This window comes from Zingiber officinale, chromosome 9B, assembly GCF_018446385.1.
Source record: "Zingiber officinale cultivar Zhangliang chromosome 9B, Zo_v1.1, whole genome shotgun sequence".
Taxonomy (NCBI): Eukaryota; Viridiplantae; Streptophyta; class Magnoliopsida; order Zingiberales; family Zingiberaceae; genus Zingiber; species Zingiber officinale.
This window is the reverse complement of record NC_056003.1, coordinates 111,522,724-111,542,726: the sequence shown is the minus strand read 5'-3', so window position 1 is coordinate 111,542,726 and position 20,003 is coordinate 111,522,724. Positions and strand designations below refer to the sequence as shown.

Sequence of the window (20,003 nt, the reverse complement as noted above, 5' to 3'; positions counted from 1 at the left end):
TGCACAATCACTAATATTTTTTTTTTACAATGAGTAATGAGTGAGTATTTATGTTATCACGAGAACCAGCAATTACTCTGTGGTTTTACGTTCACCTCGATTCTCTGTGTGACTGTATTATTAATTAGATATTTATGGGACAGATCTGTTGTTTATGATCCATAATCAATTTATGATTTTGCACTATTTGCCCTATCGAAATGAATTGCAAATTGTATGTTTTATCGTTGCAATTTTTATTCTCTGGTTCAAATATTTGTAAAAGGAAATTTTATTTTGTTTATTTTTATTTTTATTTTTATTTTTGTATATGGTAATTGGTAGCTTAGCATAATAGTGGCGTTCTCCGGTTGCTTTCACTGTGTCCTAGTTAATACACCCCCAAATCCCGCATTGCTTCGGGACGGGGGCGATTGGAGGAAGAGGCATAGCTAGGGTTCCTTTCGCAGGCAATCGAAGCTCTCGGAAGATCTCTCGGCGGAGGAGGTGGCGGAGGGAGAGCGCTAGTTCCGTGAATCGGCGTTGAGATCACATGCCCGTTTTTTTTCTTTGTTCTTTTTGAAGTGGGCTCCTGGTAAATGTGAGACAATCAGATCCAGGATGTCAGGTCGGTACGACGACTCTGGGGAGAGGATCTATGTGGGCAGCGTCGGGGCTAATGCTCCGCCGCAGTCGGCGGCGGTTCTGACGGCGTCCGCCTCATTCAAGGGTGAAGGGAGGGCGGCGTCTGCTTTGAGGCGAAGGGCCTCAATGAAGCCTAACTTGGACGTGGAGGAGTTCATTAATCTTCTCCATGGCTCAGATCCGGTGAAGGTCGAACTCAATAGGCTCGAGAACGAATTGAGAGGTGGAATGCAGTTTTTTATTTTTGCGTGTTTCTCATTATTTTATTTTGTTTGGAGTTTTTTTGTGTAAGCTGGTTTCTTGTGTCTGGGGGTTTACAGACAAAGATCGAGAATTGTCTGAAGCACTGGCAGAGATCAAAGCTCTAAGGTTGTCTGAACGTGCTAGAGAGAAGGCAGTGGAAGAGGTCAGTAGGCTGATTAATTTCCCGCTCTGTCATTGGTTTGTTGCTTATGATCTTTCCCTGTTTTCTTGGAATCATTTTCTAGATTTTTTTTTTTTTAAATTCATTCCTTATTATTGTCATAAAATAGATAAGAAAAACAGCTAATTTTTTGTTCTCAACTATAATGTGAATCTAGTTTTGCATGAAAGCTATCTGTTTCATTTACTTTCATGGGAAACGGTGCGGATGAAAAGGAGTAAATAGAAAATAACTGATGGATGCCTTTTTTGGATATTTACTTAGACGGAAACCTTTAGGCGAAACAACACTGCTAAAGTCTCCAGCTTTTTCTTAGCTCAATTTTCATCCAAATGTAGGCATAAATTGGATGGAAAGTTCTTGCATTGTCGAATGACTATATTGTTCTTTCCTTTGGGAAAACTATACTATAATCTTTCTACAAATGTTTTTTTCCTACATAGCCATCAGCTACCATGCCAACAACTGCAATACTCTTGCTTCTTCAGCAATATCATACCTGTGACTGCCTTGTCCACAATTGCACATGTATTAGTGTCATTTTAAGTTCAAATCCTTCTAGTCTTCCTCTCAAATAAACAAAGAAATAAACAATAAAAACAATTCATACTCCAAACTAAACAACATGAACCTCGTCCATCCCTCATATCTTCTATCCTTCTCATTTGTATTCAAGGGTTTAGTTTGCAATCCCATTCTATCGAGAATCAAAAAGTTATTTTTCCCCTCTTTCTGATCCTCATGTTTTTACATGTCAGCTTGATAGTACGTGCAGAGTGAATAACACTTTCAACAGAAATGTGCTTTATTATTATTATTATTTAATTTGCATCAGGTAGTGACTTTTCTATCAAATTTAGACTGGTGGATGAAATAGTTGTGTTAATTTCTTCTTTTACACCTTGTACGTCTTGGTTATCTTTGTCAATATGTTTTTTAGTTGGAAATCTACAAGAACTAAATCATTTCCGCCTTTAGTAAAAAAAATTAATGAAGGTTCTTGGAGATTCTAAATATGGCATACTAATTTTGATTTTGTTAAAGATAATGTGATTGGATCTTATTACTTCAGGTTTACATTCATGGATAAAATTTTTATAGTGATGGAAATGCATTAAAATTGGTTTTACTAAAAAAATTTATAACCTTGACTTCTATTAATTTAATTGTGCATTACTTTGCCTTTGCATATTATCAGAGAATTTGTTTTCCCTCCAAGTTGTTGCATTTCTTTCTCTTTTTCCTTTATGTTCTCATTTTTATACAATTAAATATAAGATAATGATGATATCAATAGGATGCATTCTGATTTCCTTTCTCAACTGTCAGCTAACAGATGAATTGATCAAGATGGATGAAAAGCTCAAGCTAACTGAATCACTTCTAGAAAACAGAGTACTTGCAGAATTCCTAATATTCTTTTCCCTCTTATTTTCATATATGATTCTATAATGAAGAAGTGTTAATGAGAAGTAACCATGCAGAATCTTGAAATTAAGAAGATAAATGATGAAAAGAGATCAGCCTTGGCCGCCCAGTTTGCAGCTGAGGCAACACTTAGAAGGGTCCATGCAGCTGAAAAAGATGATGATATGCCTCCTATTGAAGCTATTCTTGCACCCCTTGAGGCAGAGTTGAAGTTAGCACGGCAGGAGGTATTCCTTTGAAATCTTGCTCATGCAAAATTTTATTTTGTCAATTTCTTGGACATAACGTCGCCCTAAAATTTAAAAAGAATGACAAGCTATTATCAGTAAATAACCTCCACTTTGTCTCAAGTTTATAAACAACTCGAATGTTTTAAAATCCGTTGTGAGCTATTTCCTTTTTTGCTTCATTTATGCACTGATAATTCTCTATGCAATTTGAGTGACTGCTGGCTATCCCTTTTTTGCATGAACTAATTGCATTTATTATTGTAACATCCATCTACTAACTTTTGCCCTGAACCAAATTTGTTAAAGGTATCAAGTCTTATCAGTTGGATTTCTGTAACTGCTAGAGCTTGGCTTTAGTGTGCTCTGTAAGCTTAGATATTTTGTAAGTTGTTGCCATATCTATCACTTTTGTTAAGGGTTAATACTCTGCTAGTTGATAGCACCTATTCTGTTCAAATATAAACCTTGGGCTTCCTCATGTATTGGCAGAAAGAGTCTAGAAAGAGCGTAAACTGTATGATATATTCCCTCTTTATTATTCCTATCCAATTGTTTTTCTCTTTTGCAGATTGCAAAGTTACAGGATGACAACAGGGCATTAGATCGACTCACCAAATCAAAGGAAGCTGCATTATTGGAAGCAGAAAGGACTGTACAAATTGCTTTAGCAAAAGCTGCCATGGTAGATGACCTGCAAAACAAGAATCAAGAGTTAATGAAACAGATTGAGATTTGTCAGGTATTCATTTATGAAACAATCTTTGGGCCAAAATTCTTTTGGCCCTACTTCTATTAAAAATTAATTATGCACTCATTTTATTCTTCAGGAGGAGAACAAGATCATGGATAAAATGCATCGACAGAAGGTTGCAGAGGTTGAAAAGCTTGGCCAAACAGTGCGAGAACTAGAGGAGGCTGTTCTTGCTGGTGGTGCAGCGGCAAATGCTGTTAGAGATTACCAACGGAAAGTTCAGGAAATGAGTGTAATACATCTAGCTTTACCACAATCAATATGATGATGCTCCTAAAAGTTGTCAACTCTTTTAACTCATTATAGCATAGTTGGAACTCTCCCCCTCATCATTCTGTTATTTGTTTATTCAGGAAGAGATGAAAACACTTGACCGAGAACTCTCTCGAGCCAAGGTTTCAGCTAACAGGGTTGCTGTGGTAGTGGCAAATGACTGGAAAGATGCTAGTGACAAAGTAATGCCTGTTAAACAATGGCTTGAGGAACGTAGATTCATGCAGGTTAGATTTAACTGTTCCTTGATTTTGTTCAAGTTCAGATGTTATGTTTGGAGATATTTCTTATTTTCTAGACTATACTAGTCTTTTCGAAGATTCCATTTACATGCCCATCTTTCCATATTTATTATAAATATTGCCACAAACATTTTTACAGGGTGAAATGCAGCAACTTCGGGATAAGCTTTCTATAGCAGAAAGGACTGCAAGATCTGAAGCTCAATTGAAAGTACAACGCCTAGCATTGGATGTCTAAGATTTGACATTTTAAATTTACATGTTATGTTTTAAACTTTTTCGTTAGTGACAATCTATGTGACTGAAAACCTTTTGGTGTTTCAGGAGAAGTTCCAATTGAGGCTTAAGGTTCTGGAAGAGGGATTGAGAATGCCAGGTAGTGGTATAATCCGTGCTTGTGTAGAGGGAAAGAGTGTAGGTAATGGTCCTTTACGTCGCCAGTCCCTTGGTGGAGCTGAGAATAATTCTAAGAGCATTAATGGCTTCCTATCTAAGAGACCATCTTTTCAGATGAGATCTTCTGTTTCTAGTACCATGGTATTGAAACATGCTAAAGGGGCATCAAAGTCATTTGATGGTGGGACAAGAACATTGGTTCCTAAAGTCATTGGGAATGGTACAGGTGTGTCACTAAATAGATCTTCTGATGTAACCAGTGATAATCTCTTACCTAATAGGTGGAAGGAAACCCCATCTGAGAAAACCTGTGAGTTTCCTATTGTTGAGTCAGAAGATTGTGTCTCTGGACTATTGTATGACATGTTGCAGAAGGAGGTAGTTACATTAAGAAAGGCATGCCACGAGAAGGACCAAAGCTTACAGGACAAGGATGATGCAATTGAGGTAAATGGCCTGTCATAACAAGTTCCTGCTCTAAAGTCATCCAATTTCTTGCTGATCCTTCAACTTCCAAATCAGATGCTGGCCAAGAAAGTTGATACGCTGACTAAAGCAATGGAAGTGGAGGCAAAAAAGATGAGAAGGGAAGTTTCTGCAATGGAGAAAGAGGTGGCTGCTATGCGGGTGGAGAAAGAACAAGATAGCAAGTCAAAACGACTCAGTGCTAGTGGTTCCAAGGGTCCATCTACTAGCTCTCAAATGCTGCCTGGAAGGTACAATTGTTTGGGGTTTTTATGTGTGATATTTGATGATCCGTTTTCTAAGGTCTGCATTCTAATCTTGCTCTTCATGTTATTGTTGTGGCTCTGTGATATCATTGAAAATTGATGCCTCAATAAATATACAGTTTTAGTATAATTAAGATGTATGATAAATGATGAAAAATCAGTACTGATATATTAAGAAATGCTAAATAAGATTTTATACTAATTATAAAGGGATTAAATTCATAAGTCATATCGTGAAACTTTAGGAAAAGGCAATTGGGACTGATTAAGAGATATAATAAAAAATTATGATAATCAATGTACTTTTATGCCTCTGATATCAATGATAAATATTATTAATTTAACAAGATAAACAATGAATAACACAATAATAACTAGCAACCTCAAGAAAAGAAAATACTCCACCACTAACTCAAAAATCACTTGATTAATGCAAATTACTAATACCAATCAATGAGGTGGGACTGGTCCAATAAGCATGAACCCTGCACTCTTCCATCCTCACTCAATAGATAATGATATCCGCATGTACTCCTACATGTGTATTGACTATTGAAAGTAGTCCCTGTGTCTAATACATCACACTCACCCATGGCAAATGCATGGTCAAAGTAGAAAGATTGGTATAAGTGCTAAATGGTTTGAGATCATCCACAATAAAATATCTGCCGTATAATCCAGATTCACAATAAAGTCATCCAATTATGAGGATATGCTTAGGTTTACATCCAGATTCTAACCATTGTAGCCTTCTAGTCCACATCAATTAACAACAAAAATTAAATTGCATAACACATCTAAAGTACAACATCTACATATTAAACGTAAATCTATCTAATATGATGTACATTTTCAATGCAAATAAACATAGTCCAAGAGGAACTATATGAACAATAACCAAACAGGCGAGTAAATAAGATAATATAGAAACTTCCCATCAAATTAGGTATCTCGATCTAGATACTCCTTTATTGTGAGTTTTCCAATTCAACGAGGGTGAAACAACTTACCTTCACTGAGATTTACTGAAATTACTAGAAATAAGCTACTGTAGTTGGATGAAGGCATTCCCTTTCGCTAAGATTAATACTCAATCACTTGGGTGCTGCTCCAGCAGAGAAACAGTGAAAACACCATGTTATAACAATGCTATATGCATGAATTTCATACTTATTGCAACGAGGGACTTATATGAAAAGGAACACAATCTCACCTATTTGAATAGGAATTCATGGTTGCAGAAGTAGCATCAACTTCCAGCTATAAAGGGAAAAGGTTCAATTTTTCTCAGTGAGGCAAAGATGAGGTTGCATGACTATTGGTAGTAGTAGACAGCAAACAACAGCGAGAACCTTGGCTACAGGGGCAACAAAGGCCAACCGATGGATCTCAAGCAATGGTTGGCTTTTAAGAAGAAAGAGGAGCAATTGGCATTTGAGGGGATTCCCACACCTAGGTGAATCGGAAGCAACAGAAGCTTAATCCGTAACCAGCAGTAGTGGCATGATCTGGGGCTTTTGCACGAGGTTGAGAAGTTCAGGAGAGAATCAATGAAGCTGCCTTGGGAAAGGGGAGGAGAGGAGCTCTCTCTAGTGAAATCACAAGGAGCGCATAGCATCAAAATGGCTTTGAGAGAAGGAAGAAGAGTTAACCCGTTCTGCTCTCACTGAACGGGAGAACAGGAAGGAGTTATGTGCTTCTCACTATATTAGGGAGAGGAGGAATAATCAGAGCATTTAAAAGTCCTAAATCCTAATCCAAATAAACCTAGTGAATTGAACCAGTCAACAAAAATATTTTTGACCAGTGTAATTTGGTCCAAAATTAGTTCAACCCTGAAACCCTTTTTTAAATCCGTTATGAGCCCAAAGAGAAATTAAATTGACCTAACCCCACTTTATCCTCAAAATTGGACAAAGAATATTTATATTAGCTTTTAAACTACTTCGCTCGGTCGTAAAATCCTTATTTTAATTCCTTTAGCTTCTAATAATTCCTAATATATTTATTTAAATCTTATTTAGGTTTTTGGAATATAACAAAATGTCTCAATGATACATTTGACAAAATAAGGATATACTTTCATGGAATACTTAGGGGTTTTGAATTATTGTCACTATCTCATACATTAAACATTTTTTTTTTTTTGTATATTTTCACTTTATTTATTTTACTATGAATTTTGATTTCATCAATTCTATTAATTTGATACAGCTGATACGTAGGTTTTTTGATTGATTATGCTGAAACTAATACCTATTATGTCAACTATGTCCACAATAATACAACAACCCTTGCTTATTTTCTTACCACATTCTACTGTTTATTCGATGGATCACTTCTAGATGGCCTCTTGTACCATCCTCTGCTTATCAAGGTACATGGGTGGTGAAGATGCTTCACATCACTTGCAGCAACAATCTGGTCTCATGAAAAATAAGATGATGAACTATATTCATTGGTTTAGACAAATTTGGTGATGTCTATGCCTAACACTGCATTCAACTTTTCTTTTTTCCTTGCATTGACCTTTTAACTTATGAAAACCTTCATTAGCAAATGCAATAATTGTATGATTAAAGATCCTATTCCTCAATGGTGCCTTTGGTTTGCCAATTGAAATAGACAAGGATGGCTCATTGTTCCACTCTCCTAGTTTTGCTGGCTCATTGAACATGTTTAGCGTCACAATTTGATTGACTTGTTGAACTCGCTTGTCCTGCCTTGCTCAACAAGTCTAACCACTCCACTTGCTCTATCCAACCAATCCGATCAATCTGCTTGCTTGGTTCATCTGATCCATCTAGCATGATTGGTCTTCATGCTCCACCTGACCAGCTTGTCATGATCTGCTTGCCCAAGTGTCTTGGCCCATGGAATATTATTATTGCTATTCCCATGGAATTTTGATTCCTCATTAGGAATAGCTATTCTAATCATAATTCCATGGGAATTGATATTCTCACTTCATATTGCAATCAAACATACGAATACTTATTTTATGGGAATTTATAGGGAATATAATAGCTATTCTTATGAACCAAACACTTCTTACTACTGGACAAACTTTACTTTTTGTGTAGAATAAATCGGGACATTCTTATAATGAATACTTATAAGTGATCTTTGGAACACATGAAAATAGTACATCAAGGCATGATTTTGTTGACTTTAGAATGTGGGCTATTTTATCTCTTAGTTTTGGACTTTTGTGTTGTAAATGTTCATGAATGAGCAAGCTAAACATTCAACATGATAAGAGCTTTGTTGTATTCGTTTAACATTTAAAATAAAATAAATAAATAAGCTTGAACGCTAGTGAGCTTGCCTCGTTTGAACAAAGCAATTTATGAATGGACATGTTTATAACTTGTACAAAGCTCAACTTTGGCTTTTTTAGTTTTAGATTCAAATATATAAAGAAATACATATTTTACAAATTCAATACTTTTATATTGTTTATACTATGTCAAAAAGGAGCATAATGTTTTAACTAAATTATAGATAAAATAATGTTTCTTGTTAAGCTCAATAAAAAGCTTGAGTTTAGGGTTTAATAAATGAGCCTAAACAAGCTTGGTAAGCATGAGCATAAAGCTCCATTTTATTCATTTACATCCCTACTTAGATATGCTCAAAATATATATTCTGACAATTAGCAAATTAGTAAAGATGAGAATCTGAAGATGGATATGTGGAGTTATTAGACAAAATACAATATGCTAAATTTAAAAATTTGAGTGTAGTTTCAATGAATGATAAAATAACATTTTACTAAAGGGCGCTCCCAAAAGATTCCTATTTACTCAAGGATGCACCACAAGTTAGAATTTACCAAAGAGCACATCTTATTCTCAAAATTCTCCCGTATTTTAACTGACAGCACATTTTATATTTTAAGGCAACTTTTAAAATTATTTTGATATCCTTTCAGTAGTTAAAGTCAATGAGGCTACAAATTGAATCTTGAGAGCTTCATGAATCAAATGGGATTATGTCCATGAAAAGGGCTTAAGGTGGTTATGAATGTGGTTTAACCATAAGACATCATTGGATTTGTCATGCTCAAGGAATTGATTCATGTCCTTGTTGATTTGGACCAAGATCATCAACCTTTTTACCACTAAAAGACCATGAAGCCTTTTAGTTATCAAAATTAAAAAGTCAGGAGCATGAACTTTTGGGAGCACTATGAACAAAATGGTGATCTCATATTGTCATTTTGACGATTGGAACACCACCAGTGTGTTTTAACAAAACACCTTGATGACTCTCTTGACCACCTTGTAGTGGTCATAATGGTAATACAAGGCCATCATTGCACTCATAATGCTCCCATGAGTCTATTAATTCCTTCTATTTGAATCACTAAAAGATCTCAAGATGACCATCAAAGTGTTTTGACAAAAATGCCTTGATGACCTTTTCTTGGTTAAGGTGGCAAAATAGGACAATTTGATTAGTCAGGCTCACAGGAATTGACCACTTGAAGGCCATCAAAATGGCCATCAAGGTGTGTTAATTAAAACACTTCAATGTATCAAAATAACAAAATAAGACCACCAGATTCTTCTTGATCTCAGGAGTCAAGTTATGCCCTTGTTGATTTTGACTACTGAAAGGTTATCAAAAATTTTTGCCCACTAAAGGGTCATGAGGTGTGTTATTTGGTAAATTCTAACTTGTGGTTTACTCTGGTAAATATGAAACCTCAGATGTGTGGTCTGGTAACATGCCGCTGATAAAATGAGAGAAATTAGGTTGAGATTGCATTTTGTATTTAGAAGAGTTGAATCCATGAAAGTAGGAGTTAGGAGTATTGGGAATCCAAAGAAACATCAATTAATTAATTATTGATTTGATTATTACTAATGGCTCAACCTATGCAATGTAGAGCTGGGTGAAACATGGCTTCATGATGATATGATCTAACAAGGCTTTGGTGTTTTTTATCAGGCATAATTTTAATAAAAGTTTGGCAATTACTTCTTTTGTAGGTTTTATAGGCCCTGATCATGAATATAATCCCTCACTGTATAGATTGTGTATAAAATTCTTACTGCAACAAATCGATTGAATTTGGAAATGTTTGCAGATTGGCCATTTCTGGTGCTTGGGGTGATTCTTTACCATTCTTGGGGCATGGAGTAGGAGGACTAAGCCTCATAAAAAAAACTTCATAGTTTTTCACTATTTAATTTTTCATAAATGGATAATACTTATTCCTACTACGAACATTTGTTTAAAGTAAATTCAAATTATGTTTTCCTTCTTAGAAAATGTATGTTGGATGATTAATTTGCTTTTGATTCTTTTTAAGATGCAGTCAGATCTTTTCTTCCTTTTCACTTGTATGGCACCCTTTGATATGACACAAATGTAGCATGTGGTTGGTTCATTTAATTTGCCTTTTGATTTGACCTTATCAAATGTCAATGATGCCAAATCTGTGCAGCCAATCTCAAATAATTGGTGCTGACATGGTTTGATGATGATTATGAATTATGTCAACTAGCCGTATGAGATAGTTTTCTCAGGATATGGAAGGCTTATTTGCAAATTATCACTAAGTGAATTCTTGAGTGTCTTTTTTATTCTTTATGGCTTCTAATGACAATGGTCATACTGGGTTTAAATGTAGCAAGGATTTTTCTTAAGCATGTTGTTTTATTTAAACTCTTCTGCTTTTGTTGTACACAGTATTAACATTTGAATACAAACAACATTTGCATACTAGTGTAATGAACTAGATTTGTATTACTTTGAATTCAAAATTAAGGTAATGTATGTATAACTATGTTGTATTTTTGGCTTACGGCTATGTTCCAATTTCAGGACTGGTCCACGAAGTGGATTGATTCGCAACCGTTGACAACAAAATACAAGGTCTAAAAGTATCTAAGAGATTCTGCATTAGGCTACTTCTTCTGCGGTATACTTCCCTTCTTATTTTCTTATATTTTTAGACTGAACCTGGCACTATCCAACCTTGCACCAGCGTTAAGTAGTTGCGCCTGATTTCAACTGTAGTTAGCCACTGCAAGTGATGCTTGGGTTTGCCTTTTGCTAACTCCATGACCTGTTGTTTTGGTGGGACAATATGCCTTGTTTGTATAGCCCGGTGCATCCTAGTCATTTTGCAAGATGCCAAAGTATCACAATCTCTTTTGCTTTTCACTTATTTTCCAGGAATGTCAACTTAGTATATATTTGGCATTTTGCAAGATGCCAAAGCATCGTAGTCTCTTTTGATTTTTTACTTCTTTTCCAGACATGTTAAGTTGGTATAATTTTGGATTTGTGTGTTTTTGTTGATTGGTTTTAAATTTGTATCGAACTCCCTACTTTGTTTAGATATGTTTTACTCGGGCCTTGAACAAATTCATGTGATTGTATTTCCTTTCGTTCCATAAGGCGCGACTCTTATGAGAAGTTCGTGAGTTTTAGTGTTCCTATTTTCAAACTTTGACCATTTAGTTAGTGTTACATTAGTCAAACAAAATTTCACGCAGCTATGCTTTTCTTGCAGAGCCAATGAAGATGTAACCCAAGAGCCAACATTGATCGAAAACATTTGGGAGCTGGGAAGGCTAGTAATATGTTGTAAAAAATAGTGGTACAAAAAGCTGGAGCAGGTGATTAAACATCTTCCTGTACAACGATCACTTGCTCAAATGTAAAATTTGTTTGCTCTATAAGGTGTCTCAAACATTTTAAGGATTTTATCTATCCAGGTTATTAACACGAGCTTGATTTTTCTTTACTTCAAGGATCATAAAGTCTAGAATTCATTTACCTATCGACTGGAGATGTAGGCTTGAAACGCTGTGATGTTGGATTCGAAACGGGAAGATATGGGAATGAATGTTTTGTCTCACTCAACTCCATCAATGAGACTTTCTTTCCTCTTTTGGCTCTGGAGCCATGGACGATCATGATGACAGAAACTTGTACGTGTGTTATCCCTGCTCTGTGCGTCGTAGGAGGATTGGAAGCAAGAGAGCTACAGGCAGATCGTTCAAATCCTCCTAATTCAATGAATCCATTTTACGTCCAGCTAAGTAACTCCACCAAAAAAGTTGTTTCTTCTTCTGATGCCTTCCAGTTAACCATAATCCGACACCATGAACTTGCATTGATCCTAATTCATCAAGTCAATCAGCCCCAAAGGCTGAAACCTTGCTCTTCATCCAAAATGGTATTACAGAATCCATGACGAATTCATTTACACCAAGAACAATGCAATCTCATATATCTTTTGTTTTGTTTTCACTCTTACAATGGCTCATGGAATGCTCCAATGTGCCGCCGGTTCCGACATGCTTTCAGCAGCTAAGAAAATGAACAAATGAATGAATAGCAACAATCGACACTTGCTAGAAGCAGAACAGAGCCATGGCTTCCAGCTCAAAAAGGCAGAAGAGCCGTGTCTTTGGACCCATCCGCGGTGATTTCTTGATCCGTCTTCTCCCTGGCAGCGGGAAGATACCGTCGCGGCAGCCCGGAGCTTTCTTACTCCATCATGTCCCCGGCCGCCACCGCTGACCTTCGGCACCTGGCGCAGTAGAAGATGGGCGGCACCGGCTGCCCGTCCGGGATGCCTGCGCAGCGCGTGTGGTGCCACACATCGCAGGCGTCGCAGGCCACCATGCGCTCGCCGTCGTCGTCGCGCGCCCCGCAGGCGCAGCCAACCGACCACGTGTCGGGGCCACCCTCGTACATGAGATCGCAGTTCATGTCGGCCCCCTCCCCGCGCACCCAGATCTTCGACCCGGACTCCGCGCCGCCCAAGAGCACCGCTTCCCACGGCTCCCCCTCCACCCCCTTCATTTCCTCCGCCGTGAACCCCTCCAGAGCGCAGTACGTGTCCCTTAGCGCCGTCTCCGCCTCCTCCATAAGCTCCCCCACCGACGCCGTCGCCTCCATTACCACCACTTCCGGCGGCGCCAGCAGCCGTGTAAGCTCCTGCAGCTCCTCCGGGTTCGGCATCCACATCACCAAAAACCGAAGCCGGTCGTCTACGTCGTCCTGCAGTTCCCACTCCTTCACCCAGTGCTTGGCGTGCATCACTATCCCGCCCGCCTCTGGCTGCGCAGCCAACAGCCCCCGGCACAATGCCGCAAGGTCCCTTTCCACCTGCCGGGCACTGTGCCATGTAGGCCTTGCCACTTCAACTACTTCCTGCTCCTGCTCCTGCTCCGGCCCAGGCTCCGGCTCTGGCTCCGGCTCCGTTGCCACAACTGTAGATGGCATCTCCTCCAAACTGAACTCGAGAACCCTTGTGGCCGGATTGGAAACGCGGCGCACAATGTGGCCGCCAACGATGCAATCGCCGAGGGACTTCAAAACGAAGTCGAGGAGACCAGTGTCGCCGATGGTTAACCGCGCGGCTTCCCGGACCTCTTGCCGCGTCATTCTCCTCCCGTGCTTCTTGAGAGCATCCACCACCACCTGAGCAGAAGTATGGAGACGCCGAACGGGCCACCTGCTCTGCAGCTCCGCCGCGACCCTCGCGAAGTCGCGGCACCCCTTCCTTCCAGTCTTTTTGGTCGACCTCCTCGATGAGGAGGCGGGCAGGAGCAGGGGCGAGGGCGTGGGAGGGAGCGGGAGTGGTGGGGGCAGCGTTTTGAGGGCTGGCGGTGTCTGTTGAGGCGGCCGGCGCTTCAGATCGAGGAGGAAGCGGAGGAGGTCGCGGACGGTGACAAGCGGCGGAGTGTGGCGATCAGGCAGGCACATATTCCGGTAGGCGAAAACGATGCGTCGAAGCTCTCGATTTTGAGCGCCGTCGGCGACGTTCTTGATGAGGTCATCGAGGTCGAGGGACGCGAGAAAGCGAATGGCGCGGTCGTAGGCCTCCTGTGTGACGCCATAACTTCCCCGCAAGAATCGATAGCCCCAGCGAGCGAACCAAGGCGCACCATGGGACAAGCTGAGCAGGAGGCGAAGGTCGATGGATCCCTTCCGCGACACGTCCTCCAACGACACAGCCCTGGCAAGAATTCGATCCACATACTAAGAAAAATGGCAAATTTGCTAGGTCCAATGGAACAGACTGACGTCCTGCTCAACAACTCACCGGATTCGGAGGGCGGTGCATAGGCGATCGAAGAGGTCCATAATGCGACTGCCGGAGATGAACTTGGAGCCGCCCTCACGGCCGTTAAGGAAGATGAGGTGGCCGAAACCATTGCAGTGGAGGAGGGCGTGAAAGAGGTGGTTGTGAAGGAAGAAGGCGTCGGAGCGCAGGGGTTTGTCCCAGTCGTTATCGGACGGGATGATCAAATGGTAACGCCGCTTCGACACCAAATGGTGGCTCCATCCTGCGATGCCAAACGAAGAATGATCACCGTCGCGTCAAAAACCAACAAGAATCAGAGCCAAATGGAACTTCACAGAAATCCTCAATCCAAGCAATCGAGATGGAAAAAAAAGCCGACCTTTCTTCGAAATGAGCAAATTAATCTGGAAAACCTAAATCACGGATCGAAAGAGTCGTCATTCGAAGACGATCAAGAGAAATTGGGGATAGACTGCCTAAAAATTTCTCAATTTGGAATCGAACAGAACAAGCAAGATCGAAAACCCTAAACAAACCCAAATTGCAATACGAGAGAGAGATTACCGCTGCAGCGGCAGTAGTCGCAGAAGGGGGTGGCGGAATGGTAGGCGCTCTCTTCGACGGTGTAGAGCGGCACCACCGCGCCGCACCGCTCATCCACCAGAAGCGTGCACCAGGTCGGCATCCCCGCCGTCGTCCGCTCCTCCACGTCCGCGCATTCGCGGAGGAAATGCCGGATGTTATCGCGGAACGCCTCGTAGAAATTCGCCGGGCACCCTGGGTCGAGGAAGGTCCGCAGCCCATAAACCTTTGATCTCGCTTTTCTCTTCGAAGCCGGATTCCCCTTCAACGTCAGCATCGGCCCCTCCGCCCTAGCCTCCGGAGCCGCACTATTTAGTCCTCTCCTTGCTCTGGCGTCTCGCCGGCGGTGGTATCTTCGAAGGCGCGCTTTCTTTCGTAATTACCTAAATGCCCAGATCTTAATGGTCACTCGACGCTAATCAGAATCGTTCGATAGGGTTAATGTTGGAAATTCGCCCTTGCTTCTATTGAGACCGGAGGATTATCGAGCGACCTTCGAATTGTGAAATCGGACGGTGTTCATACAATCCTGTTGCTCTATCAACTTCCGATCGCAGCCGTCCATATCAGAGCTCTTGGGGAGGGAAGATAATGTTAGAGCTTAGGGCTAAAATCAAATGGGCACTCGGAATTATTAGAAAAAAAAATAATTTCAGTTAACGTGATTGGCTATCTTGGATGATTGGATCGGATCAATTGTGGGTGTCCAGGTGGTCCTAGCGACTCAATTATATTTTCAGTTATTCTTATTGAATATCTTTCGGGATGATCGATTCGATCTCATAAAAAATTTTCATCGGTCATCAGGATAAATTGAAAAGTACACACGATGATTAATCTAAAAGCCTAGCATCTTTTGATTGTACCTTTCATTTGGAGGAAAAATTTCTATAAATACATCATAGTTGACGATCGAACCGTGAATATTTAGATGACAATCAAAATATTCTACTATGACACCATAGCTCTGGGATGCACTTGAAATTATTAGAAAAAAAAGGTAGATCCGCTACTTTAGCGGTCCTTCTAGTGCCGACCCCACAGATATGGAGGGAGATTCATACAGGTACACAAGTCATAGGCGCATGACGGGATAAATTTCAGATCGTCAATTTCTGAAAATCAATTACTGACCATTACATTAAAGATATCATATGTTCATCGTCTATGCTACATCTGGATCGCACTTGAAGTTTTTAGAGTATCTACCAGGAGGTTTATATTATGCGTTTTATATTATAAATTTTTCATTATCAAACTGTTTCCCATATTCTAGGTGAATTTATCTTAAAATCTTAGGATGAGATTTATTAAAAAAAAAATACTAAAGTTAAAAACAGTGGGTTTTTTTTTTTTTTTTAAAAAAAAATGATTTTGTGATAGTAGAGAGAAGTTTTTAAGAGGAGTCTGAAATGCGCGACTATTGGGATAGTTAAAAGAAATTAAAAGAATCATTCTTTTTTTTACTTTTCTCATATCAATTTTTTTTATTTTAATATTATTATTAATGGTAACCATAGAGTAGTTAGTATTATACCAAGAAAAAATGCTCATGAATACAAATCTAATGAACTCCTATATAAGCTAATTTCACATTAATCCTATTCCATTGTGACGATGAATCAAATTTAAATGATTAAAATATACTTATTCCTGTTCAGCTTCTTCTTCGCAAATTGATATTGTACACAACTAGTCATAGGCGCTGCTAAGTTTTAGACGAGCACGCGGACATTGACAATGATGATGGCATTAAAAACCCTTACAATGACATTGTAGATATCATAGATATGATTTCAAGGCTTACGAGCTGTGGTGAGACATAGAGATCTTCTTGAGTATTAAAACAATGACCACTTCTAGATAAAACTTTTAAAAGAAATTATACATTTAACCTTCTTATTAAAAAATCTTGGTTTAATTAGTTTAAGATATGGCGAGGTAGCTTCAATTAGATCACTTATCTAAGTAAACCAAGTAGGATACGTTTTACCCTTCTTGACTTCCCAGACTAAGTTTTCTTAACGTACTATCATCTCGTCTCATCTTAATACTATATTGGATAAGAGTCTAATTCTAATTATCCAAACAGATAGGTTATATTTTTGAGATGCCAACTAATTTGATGTCTCCCCTAAATCATATATTCTATGTCTTGTTTTTATATAATAAATTTCATTGTTTTTTTTCTACTTGCTTTGTTAGGTAAACTTTCATAACCTAAGCTTTGATTTGTTTCTTGTTTTAATTGATTAGTGAAATAAAAGTTTTATTTGTTAAGTTGGATTTGTATCTGAGTTCGGACTTATTATATACAGCTCCTTGAGATCCAAATATTAAGTCAAGATTTTTAGATATTGTTGTAAAATTTTCTAGTAATCCTTTAAAATTATTAATTTCATATTTCAATATAAAGTTCTCTTCTTTAAGTTTTATAACTTGAGTTGAGTCTTTATTTTGAACTTGTTTAGGTTAACTGGTTCATTAAGCTCTTGATTTTTCTTAAAGAGCAATTTAACTTGGTTTTCATATTCAGTTAATTTTCTATTTAAGCATGAAATTACTTTAAAGAATTTTGCATTTAAAATAGATGTTACCTCATTAGAACATTCGAAAATGAGTACGGACTCGTGACTTGATTTTTACTCGGACTCATCTTCTTAATCTGAGGTCCTTTATGACTCAGGTCAGATTGTTATTAGTGCGAGGTAGCTTGCTTGCTTTCGATCTTCTGTATCTGATTCTTCTGAGGAAGATTCATCCCAAGTGGCTTGAACTGCCTTCTTCTTCCTCATCTTCTTGCACTTGTCTTCTTTTCGATTTGGACACTTGTGCTTGAAATGACCCTTCTTTTTGCATCCGAAGCAGGTGATGTTTACCTTTGCATCATTGGATGTTGACTTGATCATTTTTACAGATCATTCTTGGTGAAGTTCTTCTTCTTTCAAGTGAATATTTTCCTTACCAAGTTCACTAGTTGCTCCTCTTCGCCTAATTTAAGTCAGATTCATCTTCTGACTCGGGCTTGGTTCGAATTCTTGTTTTCACCTCCTTTGTTGAACCTGCAAGAAAAGCTATACCCTTCTCGACCTATCTTGATTTAGTTTGTTCATGAAGTTCTAACTGACAAAATAGTTTGTCTAATTTTAATTTATTTAAATTCCTTGAAACTTTACAGGCATCTACTATAGATGCCTACAATGCATTTCGAGAAAAAGAGTTAAGAGCATACTTGATTACGTCCCTATTTTCCAATTGGTGGTCGAGGAGATAATTTGTTGAGGATATCCTTGATCCTCGCATGAAGCTGGGTTGCCATTTCTCCGTCCTGTATTTTTATATTAAGTAAACTATTTAATAATGAATCACGTTTTATTACCTTAGCATCGCTTGTGCCTTTGTGCAGCTCGATTAGCTTATCCCAAAGTTCTTTCGCATTCTCGAATGGTCTGAATCAGTTGAGTTATTCCTTGGTCAGTCCACATTGAAGAGTGTTCAACGCCTTTGAATCAACTTGGGTCTTCTTCTTCATTTCTGGGTTCCAGTTCTTCAGATCAAGTGGTTGTTTTGTTATACATTCATTGACACCTTGTATCCTCGTCGGATGGAAATCATGAGTCAATGTCTATCTTCATGTATACCTCTATTTTTTTCTTCCAATAAGGGAAATCATCCCCGCAGAAGAGTGGAGGGTGAGCAGTACTGTAGCCTTCGCTTTGGGCCATTAGTTGTGAAATAGAAAAGGCTCAAGAAGGTTTCCAAGGCTCTATCTTTGGATAAGTAGTGTGGGAAGAAAGAAAAAAGGAACGAAAAGAAAGTTCGAGTGGTGTTGCACTAATTTCGAGGGCAAAAAATCACAAACAAGAAGAGATGATCAGAAGGGGTGATTACCATAGGTTTGGTGAGGCCGGCTAGAGATGAGGTGGATAGCCTGAAAAGAAAGTTAGACAAATTTCTCTTACTTTTGCTTTAGCAAGGATTTACAATTAATTAACAAATAATTTGCATAAAATGAAAGAGATAAAGTAAGATGGCTAAGGAATTTACATAGTTACAACTTAGGTGGTTGTTAATCTAAGGTAATTGAAAGCTCACTAAAGATCTCATTCGTGAAGGTGAATTAGCCTCTTACAGTCTTTGAAAGCACAGAAATAGCTAGGAAGATTGGTACAATGATTGATGAATAATTTCTATCTCTTGGGCTTTTTTATAACCTCCTAAGATAAGTTACCATTGCTTGGAGGTGTCTCTAAAGCCATCCAGGGCGCCTCCAAATGGATAAAGCTTTATCCACTTTTCAATGGTCAGTCAAAGACTACTGTTCATTAGAGGCGCCTCTGTGGAAGCTCTAAGGTGCCTCTAAGAGAGGTCCGAGGGCACCTCTAAAAGAGGCGTGAGGACACCTTTAAAAGAGGTGCGAGGGCGCCTCCAGCCATCTTGGAGGCGCCTCCAACTAGCTTGGAGCTCCAGTTAACCTTCAAATGGTTGACTCTTTTTTACGCTTCTTTGGGTAATGCTCCGGTCGACTAGAGTTGAGCTTGTTGGAGCAATTCCAATGGTCCATGTGACCATTTGTTTTGGTGTTTGGGCAAAGGGTTTAAGTTAGGTTCACCCTTGTATTTGATATGTGTATTTGAGTTGTGCAGGTTTACAGGATACACATGTGACTCAGGTTGATGACTTCGGGTCCGGTGAAGGATGAAGCATCCGAGGGACCGTGGACAAGGCAGCGAGGACAAGGGCCGAGGGAAGCGACTTCGAGGCATACGCGAAGGATGGCATTGGGGACGAGCCGCAGGCTTGAATGCATCCGAGGGACGAGAGCCAAAGGAAGTAGGCTTGAAAGCAAGAGGTTAAAGCTGCAAAAGCAGCGTCAAGTGAGTCATAAGGGTGAGGGTACGAGTGCACGAGAGATTGTACTCGGAGTAAAATCATAGTTTTAGGGTTTTACTGCAGCGTTACTGTAGCAGTATTGTAGCAGTCGACTGCATGTTTTAACAGTCGACTGGTGCAGTCGACCGCGCAGTCGACTGGGTGCGAACAGAATGGTTCTATTCGTTCGGTCAGTGTGGATCAGTCGACTGCATGCTTTAGCAGTCGACTGGTATCGAGCCGTTGGGATGTAACGGTCGAATTTCTACAGAGGGCAGTCGACTGCATGTTTTGGCAGTCGACTGGTAGGCGGGATTTTCAACCCGCGGCCTATATAACCAAGGCTTGGAAGCTTGGTTATCTCTGACGAAATTAGTGGTGGTAAACCCTAA

The 20,003-nt window shown here is 39.3% G+C and overlaps 2 protein-coding genes across 2 annotated transcripts; one reads left to right on the top strand and one right to left on the bottom strand.

The window, feature by feature from the left end:
* The first annotated feature begins 339 nt into the window (after window positions 1-339).
* On the top strand, window positions 340-11,862 carry LOC122022319 (microtubule-associated protein 70-1-like). The gene is made up of 12 exons (XM_042580285.1): window positions 340-847; window positions 945-1,030; window positions 2,378-2,443; window positions 2,533-2,703; window positions 3,275-3,445; window positions 3,534-3,689; window positions 3,811-3,957; window positions 4,112-4,183; window positions 4,297-4,815; window positions 4,891-5,084; window positions 10,935-11,031; window positions 11,629-11,862. Exons 1-11 carry the CDS (start codon window positions 601-603, stop codon window positions 10,969-10,971), a joined length of 1,866 nt encoding a protein of 621 aa, XP_042436219.1. The 5' UTR covers window positions 340-600; the 3' UTR covers window positions 10,972-11,031; window positions 11,629-11,862.
* Window positions 11,863-12,222: 360 nt separating this feature from the next.
* Window positions 12,223-14,309, bottom strand: LOC122022320 (PHD finger protein MALE MEIOCYTE DEATH 1-like; the record flags this gene model as incomplete). The annotated part of the gene is made up of 2 exons (XM_042580287.1): window positions 12,223-14,088; window positions 14,176-14,309. Coding segments are annotated over 2 exons (1,611 nt in total), but the record flags the coding sequence as incomplete, so codon positions are not given.
* Between the last annotated feature and the right edge of the window lie 5,694 nt (window positions 14,310-20,003).

What these genes read in the sequence shown, in the direction of transcription:
- LOC122022319 (XM_042580285.1), top strand. Translation starts at nt 601, where the DNA reads ATGTCAGGTCGGTACGACGACTCTGGGGAGAGGATCTATGTGGGCAGC. An exon ending in GCTCGAGAACGAATTGAGAG is followed by an intron (nt 848 to 944) that starts GTGGAATGCAGT and finishes GGGGGTTTACAG; the next exon opens with ACAAAGATCGAGAATTGTCT. An exon ending in GAGAGAAGGCAGTGGAAGAG is followed by an intron (nt 1,031 to 2,377) that starts GTCAGTAGGCTG and finishes CTCAACTGTCAG; the next exon opens with CTAACAGATGAATTGATCAA.